General features: G+C 44.7%; 2 protein-coding genes across 23 annotated transcripts in view; both read left to right on the forward strand.

Annotated features, from left to right (window-relative positions):
- tacc2 (transforming, acidic coiled-coil containing protein 2) overlaps positions 1 to 17,729 on the forward strand; it is a 70,108-nt gene extending 52,379 nt beyond the window's left edge. For 3 of the 22 annotated variants that reach the window (XM_029119836.2, XM_029119846.2, XM_029119847.2), the window contains 13 exons: positions 716 to 837; positions 1,410 to 1,593; positions 2,075 to 2,203; positions 3,237 to 3,329; positions 4,133 to 4,174; positions 7,307 to 7,465; positions 8,364 to 8,440; positions 9,402 to 9,445; positions 10,050 to 10,061; positions 12,047 to 12,207; positions 14,577 to 14,683; positions 15,591 to 15,711; positions 16,077 to 17,728. In XM_029119836.2, coding sequence (XP_028975669.2) covers positions 716 to 837; positions 1,410 to 1,593; positions 2,075 to 2,203; positions 3,237 to 3,329; positions 4,133 to 4,174; positions 7,307 to 7,465; positions 8,364 to 8,440; positions 9,402 to 9,445; positions 10,050 to 10,061; positions 12,047 to 12,207; positions 14,577 to 14,683; positions 15,591 to 15,711; positions 16,077 to 16,142 — 1,317 coding nt within the window. In that variant the 3' untranslated portion in view covers positions 16,143 to 17,728. Of the gene's footprint in view, positions 1 to 715; positions 838 to 1,409; positions 1,594 to 2,074; positions 2,204 to 3,236; positions 3,330 to 4,132; positions 4,175 to 7,306; positions 7,466 to 8,363; positions 8,441 to 9,401; positions 9,446 to 10,049; positions 10,062 to 12,046; positions 12,208 to 14,576; positions 14,684 to 15,590; positions 15,712 to 16,076 lie in introns of all 22 variants that reach the window. The other 19 variants (XM_029119841.2, XM_029119839.2, XM_029119842.2 and 16 more) reach the window with 19 other exon arrangements.
- LOC117594518 (vegetative cell wall protein gp1-like) lies at positions 16,617 to 21,466 on the forward strand. Its single transcript, XM_034292357.1, has 2 exons — positions 16,617 to 16,634; positions 20,324 to 21,466. Exons 1-2 carry the CDS (start codon positions 16,617 to 16,619, stop codon positions 21,440 to 21,442), a joined length of 1,137 nt encoding a protein of 378 aa, XP_034148248.1. The 3' UTR covers positions 21,443 to 21,466.
- Positions 21,467 to 22,029: the final 563 nt, after the last annotated feature.

Here is a 22,029-nt window from a genome sequence, read left to right on the forward strand (position 1 = left end):
AGTGTAGATCCATAGTGTAGATCCATAGTGTAGAATCAATGTTTTAGATTCATGATGTAGATTCATGGTGTAGATTCATAGTGTAGATCCATAGTGTAGAATCAATGTTGTAGATTCATGGTGTAGCTTCGTGGTGTAGCTTCATGGTGTAGATCCATAGTGTAGCTTCATGGTGTAGATCCATAGTGTAGAATCAATGTTGTAGATTCATGGTGTAGCTTCATGGTGTAGCTTCATGGTGTAGCTTCATAGTGTAGATCCATAGTGTAGCTTCATAGTGTAGATCCATAGTGTAGAATCAATGTTGTAGATTCATGGTGTAGCTTCATGGTGTAGCTTCATGGTTTAGCTTCATAGTGTAGATCCATAGTGTAGCTTCATAGTGTAGATCCATAGTGTAGAATCAATGTTGTAGATTCATGGTGTAGCTTCATGGTTTAGCTTCATGGTGTAGCTTCATGGTGTAGCTTCATGGTGTAGCTTCATGGTGTAGATCCATAGTGTAGATCCATAGTGTAGATCCATAGTGTAGATCCATAGTGTAGATCCATAGTGTAGAATCAATGTTGTAGATTCATGGTGTAGATTCATAGTGTAGATCCATAGTGTAGAATCAATGTTGTAGATTCATAGTGTAGACTATTTCTGTCTGACAAGGTTTTCCTCTGCCTACATTTGTCCTTCTGACACAGTATTCCTCTCTCTTCCTTGATAGCCTCTGTCAGTGAAGAAACCTTCTAATCTCTACCTGAAGCTGGATTCGGTGACGGGCTCTCTGAACAAGCCCAACCACGGCTCAGAACCGGACTCCCCCTGCACAGGGTACAACACACTGGGGTACACACACATATACATGCACACACACATGCACACACACACATGCACACACAAGTTTGTACAGCTATCCTCATGGGGACCAGAAAATAGAAATTGCATGCTCCCTTGCCCTAAACTTAACCCTAAACCTAACCCTAACCTTGTCCTAACCCTAATCTAACCTTAAACCTAACCTTAACCTCAATAAAGTAACATTTATGCCTATAACTATACCTAGATGTAATGCCTAACCTTAAACTTAACTAACAACGCCTGGACCTTAAAGAAACCCCAATTCTAACTATAAAATAAATTGTAAGTTTGACCCTCAACCTTGAGCCGGAAATTGACTTTTGCTTCATGGTCCCTATGAGTCAAATATTACAGCCCCATGACAACATCCGTCCCATCATACAACACCATGACAACATCCATCCCATCTTATATTACCATGACAACATCTATCCCATCATGCAGCACCATGACAAGACCCATACCATCATACAACACCATGACAATATCCATCCCATCATACAACCCCATGGCATGTGTTAACGAATCTTGTCATGCCCTACCTCTCTTGCTGTCTCTAGGAGCTTCGAAGAGATGGAGGCCCAGATCACAGCCCAGATGAAGACCCCAGTGCTGTGTTCCAGACCTGGTCCTGAGGGTTCTAGACCTGGTCCTGAGGGTTCCGCTGGGGATCAAGAGAAGACTAGAATGAAAGAGATCCAGTCCGTCAGCCGAACACAGAGTGCTGAGAGGGAGCATGGAGGGGTGAGTCATAACACTATCAACCTAGCTTAATGCGCAAGATCCACTCTCCAAATCACACGTCTTTCATTGTCTTTCATCTGAATGTAGAATCCAGTGTTGTGTCAGATTTTAATTTCCAGTTTACTATTATGTGGTCTCTCAGTCCACTCAACTGGCTGTCCGTTGTGTTGTCATGTAGTAATCTTGACACTAGAGGGCGAGAGTGCCAACATTAAGAACGGAGCTGCATCGCCTCCGGTTTAAGCACACAGGCCTATTAACTTCATCCATTCCTCGGGTTAAAATCCGAAATCCCTGTCATAAGTTGGCTGCCACAGGGAAACTAACTACAGGCAACTGATAACCTCAGTCTCAACACCCCCCTAGTTCTCTACATCCTACTTACACTGCCCAATGCTTTGCCTCGCAATGCTGACTCCCCCCCCTTGCCCCAATCCTCGCCCCCCCCCCCCTTCCTCCCCCTGCTGACACCCCCCCCCAGGGCTCAGTGGAGGTCCTAGTCCCCGACACCCCAGTTTTAGACAGGTTGTCAGAGGGTGATGTCTCCCTGCAATACCTGGAGCCTGACCTGGCAGAAACCAACCCCTCAGCCTTCGCCCTCAAACTACAGGTGTGTTGAATAGATAGTGGCTGTGGCCCCCCACTCCCTCGCGTGCTGAGTGCCAACCTCCCTCTCTTAATAATCCCCTGGGGTTTTACTCTTGGTGTGTATGAGATGGTGTGTGTGTCTGTGTCTTATTATTTCACTCTGTTTTGAGTCAGCTTTCTTACTTTACTTGACCTCCTTGCAGTTCCTTCATCCGAATTGACCTGTCTGTTAATGCTTTATCGTGAGTGTGTGTGTGTGTGTATGTGGGTGTGTATGTGTGTGTGTGTATGTGTGCGTGCGTGTGTGTGAGTGGGTGTGGTTGTGTGTGTGTGTGTGTGTGTGTGCGTGTGTGTATCAAGGTGTGTGAGTCAATGGTACATACCAACCCTGGATAGCTGATGTGTTTTGGCTGTTGAGGAACTTTGAAGCCACCGGTCGGTCATTTTGGCATTAGTAAGAGCAGACCTCCACAGGGATGGATTTAAAATGTTTTAAACATTTAAACGACTGAAGGATTAAAGGCATTACCGTGGTTGTTTACCTTGATTACAAACGTTGGATAAGATGACTTTAGATTTTTCGTTCATATTCCTCAAGAGTCAGTGGATTAATATAGTCAATGTACAGATCCACACATGTAATATGTAATAACTCAATGTTAGCCCATAACTGATGAGTGATTATTTTTCTGTTTGTCTCACATTTGATAATTAAAAGTTTGGATGAAGGTTTGGATGAAGGTTTGGATGATGCATGTGGCCAAAGTGTATATACAGTAGACATTCACAAGTACATTTCTATAGCTTTGTGTTGTAATTGCAAGTGGAGGAACGCAGATGTGGCTGCGTGCTGGCTTCAAAACAGCGCCCCCTATCATTAATCTGGGGTATATACACATCACTGTATGGTGTTCCTCAACTTCTGGTTGTCTGTATGTCCCCTCCCTTCCCTTCGAGCCGCCCTGTGGGCCCTTCCAATCCTCCCCCACCCCGCGTGCCACATACTCCCCTCTTTCCTCCCTCCTTCTCCCCCCCACCTCCTCACTGCGGCTCAGGAGGAACTGGTGCTGGCTGCTGTGAGGATAGAGGCTCTTCAGGTAGCCAAGCACCTCTCAGACAGCCCCTCCTTGTCCACTGTCACCCCTCAGGTACTGAGCTGAGTCATCCTGCACCTGCTCCGTGTCTTTGTGTGTGTGTGTGTGTTGATGGTTATGTCAGCTGCATGAGCGAACCCCGCACCCCCAATCCGTTCTAAACCCCCCCCCCCCCCCGCTCCTATATCCTCTTATGACATCCCTAACACGACTTACTGCCCCTGACCCTTGATCCTCAGCATCCATGAACCGATAGGAGACTTGGGAAAGAGAGCCCTGCGTTTTCTGCCCCCTTATGACCATACATGCATGTTGCCTGTAGCTGCACTGGTCTTTTACACTGACGTGGGGTGGCATATGCTTCATCTTCAGTAGCTCAGTCCGTTTCACCATTTATGCTTTTTCCTCATTCCCGCGGTTGCTGTATTCAGGCTATACTAATGGACTACCTACTTAAATGAACGGACCATCACATTTTCACTCTGTTTAATCTATTTTTTTTTAAGAATAGATATTTGTTTTAGTTTTGGACAGCCAATTATTTGCATCAAGCTTGTCTTAAGACTTAGGCCATTTGTTGTCACCATCTATAACAGAGTTCTGGGGTCACATGGAAATGAATCACAGTTGCAAATTGCAAAATTGCTTATATTTCTGTATGGTAGTGGAGTGCATTTAAAGGGGAATAACAACATAAAGAGTTCATTAATTGTAAGGTCTGAAAACAAATGTGAAAAACAAATGTTCTGTCACTGCAAAAACCACCATTGCCAAACCCAATTGATTGTGGTACATGATTGTAGTAAGTGTTGTTTTCTGATGTTTTATCCTCCTCTCACTCCACAATCCTCCTCAAGAAGCCCCGTTCTCGCAGGTGGAATCTCTTCAGTTCACCCAAAGTAAGAAGAGTAGCACCCCCTTGTGCCCCTAATCCAACTAGAGCCAACACCCTGCCGTTTTACCTTAAGATCCCATGTGCCCCTAAACCAACTAGCGCCAATACCCTGCCGTTTTACCTAAAGACCCCTTGTCCCCCTAATCCAACTAGAGCCAATACCTTGCCGTTTTACCTAAAGACTCCTTGTGCCCCTAATCCAACTAGAGCCAATACCCTGCCGTTTTACCTAAAGACCCCTTGTGTCCCTAATCCAACTAGAGCCAATACCCTGCCGTTTTACCTAAAGACCCCTTGTGTCCCTAATCCAACTAGAGCCAATACCCTGCCGTTTTACCTAAAGACCCCTTGTGCCCCTAATCCAACTAGAGCCAACACCCTGCCATTCTACCTAAAGACCCCTTGTGCCCCTAATCCAACTAGAGCCAACACCCTGCCATTCTACCTAAAGACCCCTTGTGGCCCTAATCCAACTAGAGCCTTAATAAAATGCACAATATATAAACATTTTGTCAGGAAGATGACCAACTCCAGTTGATCACGAAGATTCATTCTAGTTAAGATATTTGAATTGACGTTTAACACATACTGTATGTTCATTGTGTAAACCTGGGTAAATCTATATTGAGTTCTTTATTTCAGTGATTACTAAGGCTGTATTCCATACATTGCTGTATCGTATGCACAATATGACTCAGAGTTTTGTTGACTTATTTACCGGGTTGTTGATTATATAAACCTGGACTGAGATGTGGAGGTCCACGTCCTGGCTGGTGTCTAACTGAGCCTATTCAGAACGAGCCAAGTCTTCATTCCTATGACATGACACTTTGGCGGGGCCATTTCACTTTCTGGTTGATAATATATATCAACAAAATGACGGACTGACTGACTAAATCACTCCCCGGAAAGATTAGCTGTTGTCATGGTTTCAGGTCATGAGGATCTTAATAAAGTCTCCATCAAATCCCGATACACGATGTTGGCTAGCACAATCAGAGGCTCAGTCTCTACTGCTTCCAAGTCTGAGTGAACCTGCCAATCTCTCATACTAGAACATTCTGTGTTTATGGACCTTAATCATCCAAGCCACTGTTCTAAGACCAATGATATAGAATAGTAATGGTATTAGTGGCTAAATGCTGGAGCTAGACCCAACACCTCCCTCTGGGACTCCTGTATTAGTGGGGCTGTAATTATCCTACAACCCCCTGAGGATCCAATTCAATCAACTTATCCCCCAATCCTCCATAGAGAAGATTAAACCATCTATGGCTGTTTTTTGTTGTTGGGGGTGTCCGAAACATTAAAGTAGTTAGTTAATAAATAATGACAATCTGGTATTGATTCATTTTTCAGATATGTCAGGTGACTATGGTTATGTTTTTTACAGTAAATATTGACTGTACACATGGATATCTATGTTCATGTTTTTCTTTATTTCTCTGATACACTGTGCGTTGTTAAGCACTGTATGGAAATTGTCTCCTGTAGGAAAGCCTGTGAATAACTCTAGACTGAAATGTGTCCGTAGGAAGGTTGAATGACTAAGGAAAGGTTCATTAAGGAAGGTTCATTAAGGAAGGTTCATTAAGGAAGGTTCATTAAGGAAGGTTCATTAAGGAAGTTTTATTAAGGAAGGTTCATTAAGGAAGGTTAATTACGGAAGGTTCATTAAGGAAGGTTTATTAAGGAAAGGTTCATTAAGGAAGGTTCATTAAGGAAGGTTTATTAAGGAAGGTTCATTAAGGAAGGTTCATTAAGGAAGGTTCATTAAGGAAGGTTCATTACGGAAGGTTTATCAAGGAAGGTTTATTAAGGAAAGGTTAATTAAGGAAGGTTCATTAAGGAAGGTTCATTAAGGAAGGTTCATTAAGGAAGGTTCATTAAGCAAGGCTTATTAAGGAAGGTTTATTAAGGAAGGTTCATTAAGGAAGGTTTATTAAGGAAGGTTTATTAAGGAAGGTTCATTAAGGAAGGTTCATTAAGGAAGGTTCATTAAGGAAGGTTTATTAAGGAAGGTTCATTAAGGAAGGTTCATTAAGGAAGGTTCATTAAGGAAGGTTTATTAAGGAAGGTTCATTAAGGAAGGTTAATTACGGAAGGTTCATTACGGAAGGTTTATTAAGGAAAGGTTCATTAAGGAAGGTTTATTAAGGAAGGTTCATTAAGGAAGGTTCATTACGGGAGGTTCATTAAGGAAGGTTTATCAAGGAAGGTTTATTAAGGAAAGGTTAATTAAGGAAGGTTCATTAAGGAAGGTTCATTAAGGAAGGTTTATTAGGGAAGGTTCATTAAGGAAGGTTCATTAAGGAAGGTTTATTAAGGAAGGTTCATTAAGGAAGGTTTGATTTTTTGTTTAAAAGCGGGTTCCCGGTCAAGTTCAGATGAATGTGTTTTCACAGGACTTAATATATATTTCAAAATCATGTCAACATCATCTAACATTGGGGTATCTAAAAGAAAATGACATAACATGCAACCCTTCGCTGCCCCTCTTCCTGTCCTTCCCCAACACAATGTAGCATTCATTTAGAAGTATATATTTCCTGCCTTTTTCCCTGCCTGGACCCAATCAAAGCCAAGCTGTTGCAGCATCAGCCAATCACAGCCCAGCTATTGCAGCATTAGCCAATCACAGCCGCTGTTGCAGCCAAAGCTAATCACAGTCAAACTGTTGCAGCATGAGCCAATCAAAAGGACACATCTTTGGCATTGACAACTGCTCCATCCAATCATGTTGCTGCAGGCTGTCCTTCCTGAAAGTCTCGTTTTGCATTCTGAGTTTGGACGTGGTGTGTGGCATCATACTAATCTGAAACTGCGTTGTGGCTTGTTTTGCTTCAGGATCCTAGATGAGGATCCTTCTATAGGGTGCCGTAGCAAATTTTCCCAGATTTTCCAGATATCCTGGGTTGGAGCATTCCAGGAGGGATGTTCTGCTTATTCCCTCCTGTTTCCGGGAATATTCCAAACTGGAATTTTCGGGAAAAGCCTGGGAATTTCAACAAAGCTACCAGAATTCTAAAACCCTAGACATCACCATTAGATTAAGACTTCTAACAGTCTAAACTTTTGTTTTTTACTCCCCCTCCTCCTACTCCTCTTCATCCTCCTCATCTTCATCTTCATGCAGCAGAGAGAGAAGGAAGTGATGTTGTCAACAGTGGATAGGGACAGTGTAGTGACCAAGGGCTCCCTCTACACCCGGCCGGCGGGCTGCGGAGAGGGGGGGAGGGAAAGCAGCTACATGCCCAAAGACCTGGATCATTCCCTGGACATCGCACGAGAAGAGGTGCCTATTCTACATCTGCACACTTACATCTGCACACTTCACACCTCCACATCTGCACACTTCACACCTCCACATCTGCACACTTCACACCTCCACATCTACACACTTCACACCTCCACATCTGCACACTTCACACCTCCACACCTCCACATCTACACACTTCACACCTCCACATCTGCACACTTCACACCTCCACATCTGCACACTTCACACCTCCACACCTCCACATCTACACACTTCACACCTCCACATCTACACACTTCACACCTCCACATCTGCACACTTCACACCTCCACATCTGCACACTTCACACCTCCACACCTCCACATCTACACACTTCACACCTCCACATCTACACACTTCACACCTCCACACCTCCACATCTACACACTTCACACCTCCACATCTGCACACTTCACACCTCCACATCTGCACACTTCACACCTCCACATCTACACACTTCACACCTCCACATCTACACACTTCACACCTCCACACCTCCACATCTACACACTTCACACCTCCACATCTGCCCACTTCACACCACCACATCTACACACTTCACACCTCCACACCTCCACATCTACACACTTCACACCTCCACATCTGCACACTTCACACCACCACATCTACACACTTCACACCACCACACCTCCACATCTATACACTTCACATCCCACACATCCTCAAGCTTATAGCCATAGTTTTCATTTGACTTTAATACTCTTTCGGGGGACGGGGAACACTTAATAAGGCAGTCAAATTCATACACAAGGGTTCAGAAGATTATTATATAAGAACACAGGATCCTTTTACATTGTTCCACTCAGTGTGCTGCTGGTAACAGAAGGACCCTCTGTATTTGTTTTCATGTTGTCTGCTCATCCTCCTCTTTCAGGTCCTGTCCAAGGAGAAGGAGGTGCAGGAGTGGCAGAGGAAGTACGAGGACAGTCGACAGGAAGTGCTGGAGATGAGGTGAGATGGTCGGCTGTCAGTCAGTAAGCTTGTTGTTCACGTTACCATGACGACAACCAGCTCCAGTCATTTCCGTCGCTATGACCACTGTCAATCTCTGATACAATAACCCATGGGGTAGCAGTTCTATATGGGTTGCAAAGGAAATCTCAAGAAAGATCTTAAAGTTATTTCTTTGTGTTTTTAAACTCCACCTGCCGACACCTAGTGATGTCTCCATCAGTTTCTCCAGCATAATGTCAACGTCTCTTAAAGACGACCACAGTTAGCATAGTGGTTGGAGCACGGGGCCCGTAACCAAAAGGTCCTTGGTTCGACTCTTGACATGTGTCACTCTGACCTTGAGCAAGATCCTTATACCCAGCTGCTCTCGTCAGTCTGCTGTCTTTTAAGAGTTTCTGGTCAAATGTGACTTCATCCACTTTGTTCATTTGACTGGGACGGTATAAACTAACAGGGTTAATTCTCATCTTCAGTGAATCTGCTCCTTCTCTCTTTATCTCTCTCTGTCCTCCGCTCTCTGGTTGGGATGGCCTCCATCTGGCTAGGAGAACCCAGTTAAGACCAGCTAGAGGGGCTTAACTCGTTAGGTTGATTGGCTTCTGGATAAGGAGGGTTAAGTAGCTAAGAGGGGAGGCACGGCTAATCCAAACGCTTACCTCTCTATCTGGGAACCCAAAACAGGCCCGGGTTGGGGTCATTCCATCTCCAGTCATGCTGCTTTTCAATAAGGAACACTTATGTGTCAAACCTTCGTCCCCCTTGTCATGTCCGTGAGTAGCAAGATTGAACTTGATTGTCAAGGAAACGTGACTGATATTGTGACACCTGCGTTGCATCACCTTTGGAAAATACCTGTCTTAGTGCTCACATTTGTCTTGAATATTTTGTTGTTCATTACTGAAAGAAATGGGACGGTATTTGATGTTTTAAAAACATCTTTGCCTTTTGGTGTTCACAGGGGGATCGTGGCCGAATATGAGAAGACAATTGCACAGATGATTGGTGAGTGTTTTTTTGTTTTCAACATGCAGAGGCAGTCTACTAACTCAACCTGTAATCCAACACATCTCAGGGGGTTGTCTCACACACAGATCACCCAAACATCTTTATTGGTTTCAGTTGTTATATCCAGCCACTGCATCAAACCCCCTACAGCTTTTTCAAATGATGTTATGCCTGCATACCCCAGCCTGACTTTTCCATTCCATTACAAATCCAAGATGTCCACTCTTTCTCCTGCTGCTCTCATCCCGGTCTGTCTTTCATTTCCCAACACTGCACACTGATCTTTACCACTCAGTGATTTCATCACTTGATTGTTCAGCGCCGTGTTTGGGGTCAGTCAATCCAGTTCATTCAAGTTATTTCATTTGACTGAATTGAGCCCCACTGTGCTGCACACTCTCCCCACTGGGCTGGTGACTGCAAACGAGTCGTTAGGACGTCCGCGGAACGCCAGGCGGTTGTGTGACGGCCCCGTGGACGTCCTGAGGTGTTGCCTGTTTGCTCTGTCACGTGTCAGGCTGACGTCCCAGCTTGACTTGTAACACAACCCCTTCTTTTCTGTTCTGCTTCCATCTGTGTCTGTTTGATAAACCCTCTCTAGCAGGCCTTCCAGGTGAGTATAGAGGAGTCTACCTCTGTGTCCTTTAGATCACAACCATCTGTCAAAGAAAGTTGAACTCTTCATCTAGCAGGGGTATCCATATTTCTGTATATACCCGTCTTTCATCTAGCAGGGGTATCCATATTTCTGTATATACCCGTCTTTCATCTAGCAGGGGTATCCATATTTCTGTATATACTCGTCTTTCATCTAGCAGGGGTATCCATATTTCTGTATATACCCGTCTTTCATCTAGCAGGGGTATCCATATTTCTGTATATACCCGTCTTTCATCTAGCAGGGGTATCCATATTTCTGTATATACTCGTCTTTCATCTAGCAGGGGTATCCATATTTCTGTATATACCCGTCTTTCATCTAGCAGGGGTATCCATATTTCTGTATATACCCGTCTTTCATCTAGCAGGGGTATCCATATTTCTGTATATACTCGTCTTTCATTTGCAGCACTTGTTTTATTTAACACTTTTTCCTTTTTGTGTTTCCATTCAACTGTGTTGAGTGTTTGCGAGACACAATACCAGATTACCATCATCCCATCTTTCACATTGATAGGATGTCGTTTATTTTTCTCAGTATTTTTACTATGGTAGAAAACAACACATTTGCCCATCACCTTAACTTTCCCACACTGCTACATCTCTTCCATTCTCTGAAGCAGTGGATGCTTGATGATGGCTATTCAGCAGGCAGCAATATTTTACAGTTAAACCTGCAAGCTCATATAGAGGCAAGAATAAGGTCAAAAGAAAATCCAAAGCACAAATGAACACATACAAGACGGCCCCTATCCTCAGTATATATACATTGCTCTGCCAGTCTCTTCGGTTGTGGTTCATTTTTTCCATCATCCAGTTGCATGCCTCAAACAGAAACACTGCTTTCTTCAGACAGTGCTAAAACATCCCTAATGCAGAGGTCATTGACCCTGCACGATCCAGTTGTATCAGTAGTGACTGTGTTTGTCTTCAGGTCATATCCATTCAAAGTCAACCAGGGAATGTGCTTCTGTGTCTGTATGTGTGTGGATGTAAGCCAGAATTGGTGTGCACGTAGGGATCAGTGTGTTTTTGAGTGTGTGTGTGTTTGTCTGCGTGCGTGCGTTTGTGTGTGAAGTATCAGGATGGAAATGTCTGTTAAAATCACCATGGGAGAACATCAGTTCCAGACATCAGCCTTTACCTCAGTACCAGGTCCACATCCTCATCCTCTGTCGTGTCCATTCTGTCTTCTCCCTACCCTATCTCCCCCCATCCTCTCTCTCTACACTATCTCTCCCCATCCTCTCTCTCTACCCTATCTCTCCCCATCCTCTCTCTCTACCCTATCTCTCCCCATCCTCTCTCTCTACCCTATCTCTCCCCATCCTCTCTCTCTACCCTATCTCTCCCCATCCTTTCTCTCTACACTATCTCTCCCCATCCTCTCTCTCTACCCTATCTCTCCCCATCCTCTCTCTCTACCCTATCTCTCCCCATCCTCTCTCCCTACCCTATCTCTCCCCATCCTCTCTCTCTACCCTATCTCTCCCCATCCTCTCTCTCTACACTATCTCTCCCCATCCTCTCTCTCTCTACCCTATCTCTCCCCATCCTCTCTCTCTACCCTATATCTCCCCATCCTCTCTCTCTACCCTATCTCTCCCCATCCTCTCTCTCTACCCTATCTCTCCCCATCCTCTCTCTCTACCCTATCTCTCCCCATCCTCTCTCTCTACCCTATCTCTCGCCATCCTCTCTCTCTACCCTATCTCTCCCCATTCTCTCTCTCTACCCTATCTCTCCCCATCCTCTCTCTCTACCCTATCTCTCCCCATCCTCTCTCTCTACCCTATCTCTCCCCATCCTCTCTCTCCATCTTCTGTCCTCTCACCACCCTCTCTCCATCCCCCCACCCCCACTCCCCCCTCTCTCACATTCCTCTGTTCTCTCTCCCCCTCTCTCTCTCCATCTTCTGTCGCTCCTCTCCTCCACCAGAAGACGAGCAGAAGGACAAGTCACTATCCCATCACACCATCCAGCAGCTGATTATAGAGAAGGACCAGGCGCTGTCAGACCTCAACTCTGTGGAGAAGAGCCTGGCCGAGCTGTTCAGACGATACGAGAAGCTTAAGGACGTCCTCGAAGGCTACCGCAAGGTGGGAAAACACACACTCAACAGCGCACAACCAGACGAGCACGCACACACACACACACACAAACGGACACTCACACACATACAGTGAGGGATTTCTTTTTTATCCCCTGCTGATTTTGTACGTTTGCCCCCTGACAAAGAAATGATCAGTCTATCATTTTAATGGTAGGTTTATTTGAACAGTGAGAGACAGAATAACAACAAAAACATCCAGAAAAACACGTCAACAATTGTATTAATTGATTTTCTTTCTAATGAGAGAAATAAGTATTCGACCCCTCTGCAAAACATGACTTAGTACTTGGTGGCAAAACCGTTGTGGGGAATCACAGAGGTCAGACGTTTCTTGTAGTTGGCCACCAGGTTTGCACACATCTCAGGAGGGATTTTGTCCCACTCCTCTTTGCAGATCTTCTCCAAGTCATTATGGTTTTGAGGCTGACATTTGGCAACTGAAACCTTCAGTTCCCTCCGCAAATTTTCTATGGGATTAAGGTATGGAGACTGGTTAGGCCACTCCAGGACTTTAAAGTGCTTCTTCTTGAGCCACTCCTTTGTTACCTTGGCTGTGTGTTTTGGGTCATTGTCATGCTGGAATACCCATCCACGACCCATTTTCAATGCCCTGACTAAGGGAAGGAGGTTCTCACCCAAGATTTGACGGTACATGGCCCCGCCCACCGTCCTTTTGATGCAGTGATGTTGTCCTGTCCCCTTAGCAGAAAAACACCCCCAAAGCATAATGTTTCCACCTCCATGTTTGACGGTGGGGATGGTGTTCTTGGGGTCATAGGCAGCAATCCTCCTCCTCCAAACACAGCGAGTTGAGTTGATGCCAAAGAGCTTGATTTTGGTCTCATCTGACCACAACACTTTCATCCAGTTCTCCTCTGAATCATTCAGATGTTCATTGGCAAACTTCAGACGGGCCTGTACATGTGCTTTCTTGAGCAGGGGGACCTTGCAGGCGCTGCAGGATTTCAGTCCATCACAGCGTAGTGTGTTACCAATTGTTTTTTGGTGACTATGGTCCCAGCTGCCTTGAGATCATTGACAAGATCCTCTTGTGTAGTTCTGGGCTGATTCCTCACCGTTCTCATGATCATTGTAACTCCACGAGGTGAAATCTTACATGGAGCCCAGGCAGAGGGAGATGGACAGTTCTTTTGTGTTTCTTCCGAATAATCGCACCAACTGTTGTCACTTTCTCACCAAGCTGCTTGTCGATGGTCTTGTAGCCCATTCCAGCCTTGTGTAGGTCTACAATCTGGTCCCTGACATTCTTGGACAGCTCTTAGGTCTTGGTCATGGTGGAGAGTTTGGAATCTGATTGATTGATTTGCTTTTGTGGACAGGTGTCTTTTATGCAGGTAATAAACTGAGATTAGTAGCACTCCATTTAAGAGTGTGCTCCTAATCTCAGCTTGTTACCTGTTTAAAAGACACCTGGAAGCCAGAAATCGTTCTGATTGAGAGGGGATCAAATGCTTATTACACTCATTAAAATGCAAATCAATTTACAAAAATCTTGACATGCGTTTTTCTGGATTTTTTTGTTTTTATTCTGTCTCTCATGGTTCAAATAAACCCACCATTAAAATTATAGACTGATAATTTCTTTGTCAGTGGGCAAACGCACAACATCAGCAGGGGATCAAATAATTGTTTTCCTTACTGTACAACCTCTTCATTTATTTGAGTTTATTTATTTGAGTGTATGATGACAGCCAGGTTGAAGAGGTGTTCTCAGTACCGGTACTGGGTCAGAGATACAGCCAGGTTGAAGAGGTGTTCTCAGTACCGGTACTGGGTCAGAGATACAGCCAGTTTGAAGAGGTGTTCTCAGTGCCGGTACTGGGTCAGAGACACAGCCAGGTTGAAGAGGTGTTCTCAGTACCGGTACTGGGTCAGAGATACAGCCAGGTTGAAGAGGTGTTCTCAGTACCGGTACTGGGTCAGAGACACAGCCAGGTTGAAGAGGTGTTCTCAGTACCGGTACTGGGTCAGAGATACAGCCAGGTTGAAGAGGTGTTCTCAGTACCGGTACTGGGTCAGAGATACAGCCAGGTTGAAGAAGCGTTCTCAGTACCGGTACTGGGTCAGAGATACAGCCAGGTTGAAGAAGCGTTCTCAGTACCGGTACTGGGTCAGAGATACAGCCAAGGTTTGGGTCAATACTATTTCAGATCAATTCTGTAAGTACTGTAAGTACTGATTAGTAAGTAAAATCACATTCATTTTTAATCATTTTTTAAAAGAGTTCGAAGGAGTTTAGATTTTCTGAATTGATGGAAATTGAACCAAACTCTAGTCAGAACCTTCATTTATTGAAACCCTTAATGACTGTCTCTGTTTTGTTGTTTTCCCCAGAATGAGGAGGTGCTGAAAAAGTGTGCTCAAGAGTATCTGTCCCGAGTCAGGAAGGAGGAACAGCGCTACCAGGCCCTGAAGATACATGCAGAGGAGAAACTAGACAAGTCCGTTCTGGTTCCTCTCACCAAATATCAGCTTGTTTGCAAATAATGAAAATGTATAAGAGTGTGTACACCTTCAAAACGGTTCAACACAATCTTCAAATGTAATAGAAAAACGAAGAACTGGTAACATTGAAAACCAACACCTGGATACATTTCTGCTTTTAAAATTAACATATCATACTACAGGAATAATAACAAAAAATTTAGTAAAAAAGACAATAGCATTTCAAAAAACTTTTATGAAATGTCTTGCATTTTTTGTTATCAGTCCTTGCATCCATAGATTTGTCTACACATTTTTAGAGTGGTTCAAATTTTCCATTGCCATCCCTCAGCTATTTACAGAAACAGTGGCGTGAGATACACTTTGTTATGGCTTCAACTGTTGATTCCCACTTCAATTTGTTTGATAATCACAAGGTCTGTAAATCAAATCTCACCAGAGAGATAACTACAGAGACATCCGTTAATATCATACTGTTACAACCCACAACACAAATCCACTTCCTGTTGGTGATATAGGTGGTCAGATTTACCACCTAGTCCACTTTATACAAAGTGATGGACGCAGTGGTTGGTGATTAGGTTTTACATTTGTTGAGAAGACTTTCCCTTTCAATTCTCCGGTTGACCCCATGATCCTCGACACCTCCAATGACACTTGTGACATTAACACCCCTCTGTCTGTGACTGTCAGGGCGAACGCTGACATTAACACCCCTCTGTCTGTGACTGTCAGGGCGAACGCTGACATTAACACCCCTCTGTCTGTGACTGTCAGGGCGAACGCTGACATTAACACCCCTCTGTCTGTGACTGTCAGGGCGAACGCTGACATTAACACCCCTCTGTCTGTGACTGTCAGGGCGAACGCTGACATTAACACCCCTCTGTCTGTGACTGTCAGGGCGAACGCTGACATCGCCCAGGTGAGGTTGAAGGCTCGTCAGGAGGCAGCGGCCTACCAGGCCAGCCTTAGAAAGGAGACCATGAAGGTGGACTCTCTGGAGAGGACGCTGGAGCAGAAGGTACATTGACTACTGACATTCATCTATTATCTGTGTCTGAGATGGGATTTGGACCGGGTCTCCTGGTAGCCCCCTGAGCTACATCTTAGACAAGATACAAATGTCCTTTTCAGGATAGAATAGATTCGGTTTGGAGAAATTCAGGTACATCACTTTTTAAAAGCCTGCAACTCGACATCCCTCTGTACATTATGTGATGGTTTTCACCCATGTCTCCAGCATGTGCAAAACAATGTTACCACACAGAGCTAAAATCTAAACGGAAGACTTCAGGCCAAAGACTGGATTCAAACCCTGGTCTGTTGTTTGCTGTTTTTTTTATAAGGGATTTACTTGAACCTGGTTTTTGCTTGTCTTCCATACAGAACAAAGAGATCGAGGAGCTGACCAAGATCTGTGACGAGCTGATCGCCAAGATGGGGAAGAGCTAGCAACAACACAACTAACACGCCCAGCCCTCGTCCTCGTAACTTGTCCTGAAGGAGAGGGAAAAGAGCAAAATAAATCTCCTGCTTCCACACTTCCCCCGACAGATTAATCGACGGACAGCGAATGCGTTTATAGCCTCTATGGATTTTACACACTACTGACTGACTTTGTCCATGCATCTACTAGCCACAGCGCCCACTAGAGTACTGGAGAATGCCTCATGATTAATGGCTTCGTGTGTCCCCCTGTACATTTTAATGTGTCGATTTGTACCGTGTTTCCTGTATCAGGGGTGAAAGGAGTTGTAGCAGATCTGTATTCCTTGGACAGAAGATAGTGTATGTATGTCTGCCACTGGTCATGTGCCAACATGTGTTGAAGACCACAAGAAAATGTTGGCGAGTGTCAGAGCGTGTGTGTGTGCGTGCGTGTTTGTGTGAGAGACAAGGCATGCAATGCCTTTGCCATGACCGAAAATGATAGGAAAGTCTGTTGTACGAGTGCTGCTGTGTCTTCACATCTTTACCCACGAGGGAATGAGCAACAGCTGAAAATAAAGAACAGGATATCTAAAATATATATATATAAATATATGAGCTTAGACTAAATCACTGAATTGTTCAGTTAATAAAGTATATACTTGATCACAGAGATAAATGCATGTGAAAGTGGCAAAATATTTTCTTTTTTGTAAATAGGAAAATGCTCTGTTGCCTACGATTAAGAAACAACCTGCATTTTTGATACAACATTCTGTCTGTTCAAACTGCTACCTTGGATCGTGTTTACCTTTTAGAGACTTTGTGCAGCGTATTTAGTGTCAAAGCTTTCCTGGGGAAAATAATTGTGAGGGGGATTTTATTTTTATGATTTTATTTTGATATTAATGATGATGAATAAGAATTGTTACAGTAATGATCCGTTGTTGGGACTGAGGGTTGTGTATTCAAATTATTTGTGATTGGTTGGTGTGTCACAGTCCTGCTACGGTTGATGTCTTCACAGTTTGGGAGCCATTTAAAAAGAGCTCTGCACAGCTACACGTCTGGGTTCACATAGTATTTGATGTCCTGAAATGCCTTGGGTCTTTGCTCTAGCCTGGCCCGGAGCACCGGATGGATAGAGACACACGTTCTATTGGTCCGTTAGGTCAGGCCAGGTGAACCAAGGGTGGATATAGTCTGTGAAAAGATTTTGAATAGTATCTGAACCCGGGTCTGCACATCTATACGGTACAGCGTGCAATAAAGTATGGCAATAAAAAAAGAGACGTGGCTTCTTTCGAACAACAAACACTTCCAAAGGGGCTATGTTTTGCTGCTGAGCAACACACAGAGACACACACACAAGTTCACTGATCTATCCTTGTGCAGACTAAGACTTGATTCCATATGTAATGATATTTTCCCCTAGCCACTAACCTTAACCTAATCTCAATAACCTTTATATTACCACTAAACCCTAAACCTAGGAATAATTCAAATTCTGTCACTAACCTCACTTGTAAAATAGAAGGATCCTTTTTCTCAAAGGTTATCTATCTACTTTTCATCCTTCAGAAATTATTCAGATCGCTTCACTTTCTCCACATGTCTTAATAGACATAATTTATGATTAATACATTTATTGCTGTTAATCTAACACAATAAACAATGACAAAGCGACAAACACATTTTAAGAAATGTGTACCAATTTCTTAAAATAATCAACTGAAATATCTCTTGTATTCAAAACTCCTATTCTGTACTTTGTAGAAGTGCCTTTGACAGGGATCAGAGCTTTAAGTCCTTTGGGTGAGCCTTGACCAGCTTTGAGTCCTTGGGTGAGCCTGGACCAGATTTGAGTCCTTTGGATGTGCCTCGACCAGCTTTGAGCGCTGTTAGATTCTGTCCATATTTGATCCATGTACAAAATTAATGCAACCGGAAGTCAGGGGAGAGACATCTTTATTCAGCATGAGTCTTTGATGTTGACCTTTCATTTTTCTCCTTTTTCCCTCCGATGATTACAAAGTGAACACAGCCTTTTATGCCCCAGCACATCCCCTCCAATATCTGTCTGTCTTCCAATCACATACAGTGTTGAGAACAAGTATTTGATACACTGCCGATTTTGCAGGTTTTCCTACTTACAAATCAGGTCTGTAATTTTATCATAGGTACACTTCAACTGTGAGAGAAGGAATCTAAAACAAAAATCCAGAAAATCACATTGTATGATTTTTAAATAATGATTTAGCATTTTATTGCATGAAAATAAGTATTTGATCACCTACCAACCAGTAAGAATTCCGGCTCTCACAGACCTGTTAGTTTTTCTTTAAGAATCCCTCCTCTTCTCCACTCATTACCTGTATTAACTGCACCTGTTTGAATTTGTTACCTGTATAAAAGACACCTGTCCACACACTCAATCAAATAGACTCCAACCTCTCCACAATGGCCAAGACCAGAGAGCTGTGTAAAGACATCAGTGATACATTTGTAGACCTGCACAAGGCTGGGGTGGGCTACAGGACAATAGGCAAGCCGCTAGGTGAGAAGGCAACCACTGTTGGCGCAATTATTAGAAAATGGAAGTTCAAGATGACGGTCAATCTCCCTCGGTCTGGGGCTCCATGCAAGATCTCACCTCGTGGGGCATCAATGATCATGAGGAAGGTGAGGGATCAGCCCAGAACTACACGGCAGGACCTGGTCAATGACCTGAAGAGAGCTGGGACCACAGTCTCAAATAAAACCATTAGTAACACATTACGCCGTCATGGATTAAAATCCTGCAGCGCACGCAAGGTCCCCCTGCTCAAGCCAGCGCAGGTCCAGGCCAGTCTGAAGTTCTTTTTGGTCTAAACTCCACTTGCTGTGTTTGTAGGAAGAAAAAGGATGAGTACAAACCCAAGAACACCATCCCAAACGTGAAGCATGGAGGTGGAAACATCATTCTTTGGGGATGCTTTTCTGCAAAGGGGACAGGATGACTGCACCGTATTGAGGGGAGGATGGATGAGGCCATGTATCATGAGATCTTGGCCAACAACCTCATTCCCTCAGTTAGAGCACTGAAGATGGGTCGTGGCTGGGTCTTCCAGCATGACAACAACCCGAAACACACAGCCCGGGCAACTAAGGAGTGGCTCCGTAAGAAGCATCTCAAGGTCCTGGAGTGGCCTAGCCAGTCTCCAGAACTGAACCCAATAGAAAATCTTTGGAGGGAGCTGAAAGTCCGTATTGCCCAGCGACAGCCCCTAAATCTGAAGGATCTGGAGAAGGTCTGAATGGAGGATGCTGCAGTGTGCGCAAACCTGGTCAAGAACTACAGGAAACGTATCATCTCTGTAATTGCAAACAAAGGTTTTTGTACTAAATATTAAGTTCTGCTTTTCTGATGTATCAAATACTTATGTCATGCAATAAAATGCAAATTAATTACTTAAAAATCATACAATGTGTATTTCTGGATTTTTGTTTTAGTTCCATCACTCACAGTTGAAGAGTACATATGATAAGAATTACAGAGTTCTACAGGCTTTGTAAATGGGAAAACCTGCAGAATCTGCAGTGTATCAAATACTTGTTCTCCCCACTGTACGTGTATTCTATATCCTAACCTTACCTGGCCTATAGTGTCCCATCTTAGGTTTCTTGGCACCACAGCTTATCAGGTTGTGTGGAGCCCCTCAGTAGTAGATACCAACTGCTTGCAATACCGTACCTCATATAGCACAAGATAACGAACCACTCATCTAACAAGAGAATAGAACTAAAATACATGCGTATCATCAGGTAAAGACGGGCTTCCTCACAATAGTATGTTCCAACCTATGGTCCATGGGTCTATTCATAGAGTCTATGACAGTCACATGGAAAACTCCTAGCAGGAGGTATGGACAGGATGTGTGGAACCCATCAGAAACGGGGCATCACATTTCCTACCTAGTGTTCTTTGTACAGAGATTGTTAATATTCTCGTACATTGTGTCAAGCTTAATTCAGTTACTTTTCATGCCCAATATCTATCAGCGCTTTGAGTGAGCCTCGACCAGCTTTGAGTACTTTGGGTGAGCCAATACCAGCCTCGAGTCCTTTGGGTGAGCCTCGACCAGCTTTGAGTACTTTGGGTGAGCCAATACCAGCCTCGAGTCCTTTGGGTGAGCCTCAATCAGCTTCAAGTCCTTTGAGTCGAGGCAATCCTTTGGGTATGCCTCCACCAGTTTTGCACACCTGGATTTAGGCATTTTCTCCCAAACGTCCTTGCAGATCCTCTCAAACTCTGTCAGATTGGAAGGAGTGTCTGTGAACTGCGCTCTTCATGTCCCAACACACCTAGTCCCAACACACCTAGTCCCACCACACCTAGTCCCAACACACCTAGTCCCTCCACACCTAGTCTCACTACACTTAGTCCCAACACACCTAGTCCCTCCACACCTAGTCTCACTACACCTGGTCCCAACACACCTAGTCACAACACACCTAGTCTCACCACACCTAGTCCCTCCACACCTAGTCTCACTACACCTAGTCCCACCACACCTAGTCCCAACACACCTAGTCTCACTACACCTAGTCTCACCACACCTAGTCCCTCCACACCTAGTCTCACTACACCTAGTCCCACCACACCTAGTCCCAACACACCTAGTCTCACTACACCTAGTCTCACTACACCTAGTCCCTCCACACCTAGTCTCACTACACCTGGTCCCAACACACCTAGTCCCAACACACCTAGTCTCACTACACCTAGTCCCACCACACCTAGTCCCTCCACACCTAGTCTCACTACACCTAGTCCCAACACACCTAGTCCCAACACACCTAGTCTCACTACACCTGGTCCCAACACACCTAGTCCCACCACACCTAGTCTCACTACACCTGGTCCCAACACACCTAGTTCCAACACACCTAGTCTCACTACACCTAGTCCCACCACACCTAGTCCCAACACACCTAGTCCCTCCACACCTAGTCTCACTACACCTGGTCCCAACACACCTAGTCCCAACACACCTAGTCTCACTACACCTAGTCCCACCACACCTAGTCCCTCCACACCTAGTCTCACTACACCTAGTCCCAACACACCTAGTCCCAACACACCTAGTCTCACTACACCTGGTCCCAACACACCTAGTCCCACCACACCTAGTCCCTCCACACCTAGTCTCACTACACCTGGTCCCAACACACCTAGTCCCTCCACACCTAGTCTCACTACACCTGGTCCCAACACACCTAGTCCCAACACACCTAGTCTCACTACACCTGGTCCCAACACACCTAGTTCCAACACACAATAGTCCCACCACACCTAGTGCCACCAAACCTAGTCCTAACACACCTAGTCCCACCATACCTAGTCCCACCAAGCCAAGTCCCACCACACAGTAGTCCCACCGCACCTAGTCCCAACACACCTAGTCTCACCACACAATAGTCCCACCATACCTAGCCCCACCAGGGCAGAGGTGGGGGGAGTTGGGTGGAGTCAGATCTGATTAAGATGTTGACAAAGTCAGATGACACCCACCACTTCCCCATGATTCCACTGAGTAGTTTGGTTGGAAAGAAGCACCTGGATGGTTAAGACAGACAGAGTTAGCCTAGCTGCTAACTGAGCAAGACGCCCTCAGTGGAGAAGTTACTGCTAACTGCTAATCTCCTGGTCCTTAGAGGCAGACCGGGGTATTTATTCCCTGCGAGCAGAAGACAGGATTAAGATCAGAAGGGTTTAGCAGCAAACAACCTGCACATCACTCCAGGGAAGGACCTCGAAGCACACAACCTGCTTTCTATTGTGAGATTGTTCCAGGGAAGGACCTCGAAGCAAACAACTTGCTTTCTATTGTGAGATTGTTCCAGGGAAGGACCTCGAAGCAAACAACTT

Source organism: Esox lucius, chromosome 5 (assembly GCF_011004845.1).
Source record: "Esox lucius isolate fEsoLuc1 chromosome 5, fEsoLuc1.pri, whole genome shotgun sequence".
In the NCBI taxonomy this organism is placed as follows: Eukaryota; Metazoa; Chordata; class Actinopteri; order Esociformes; family Esocidae; genus Esox; species Esox lucius.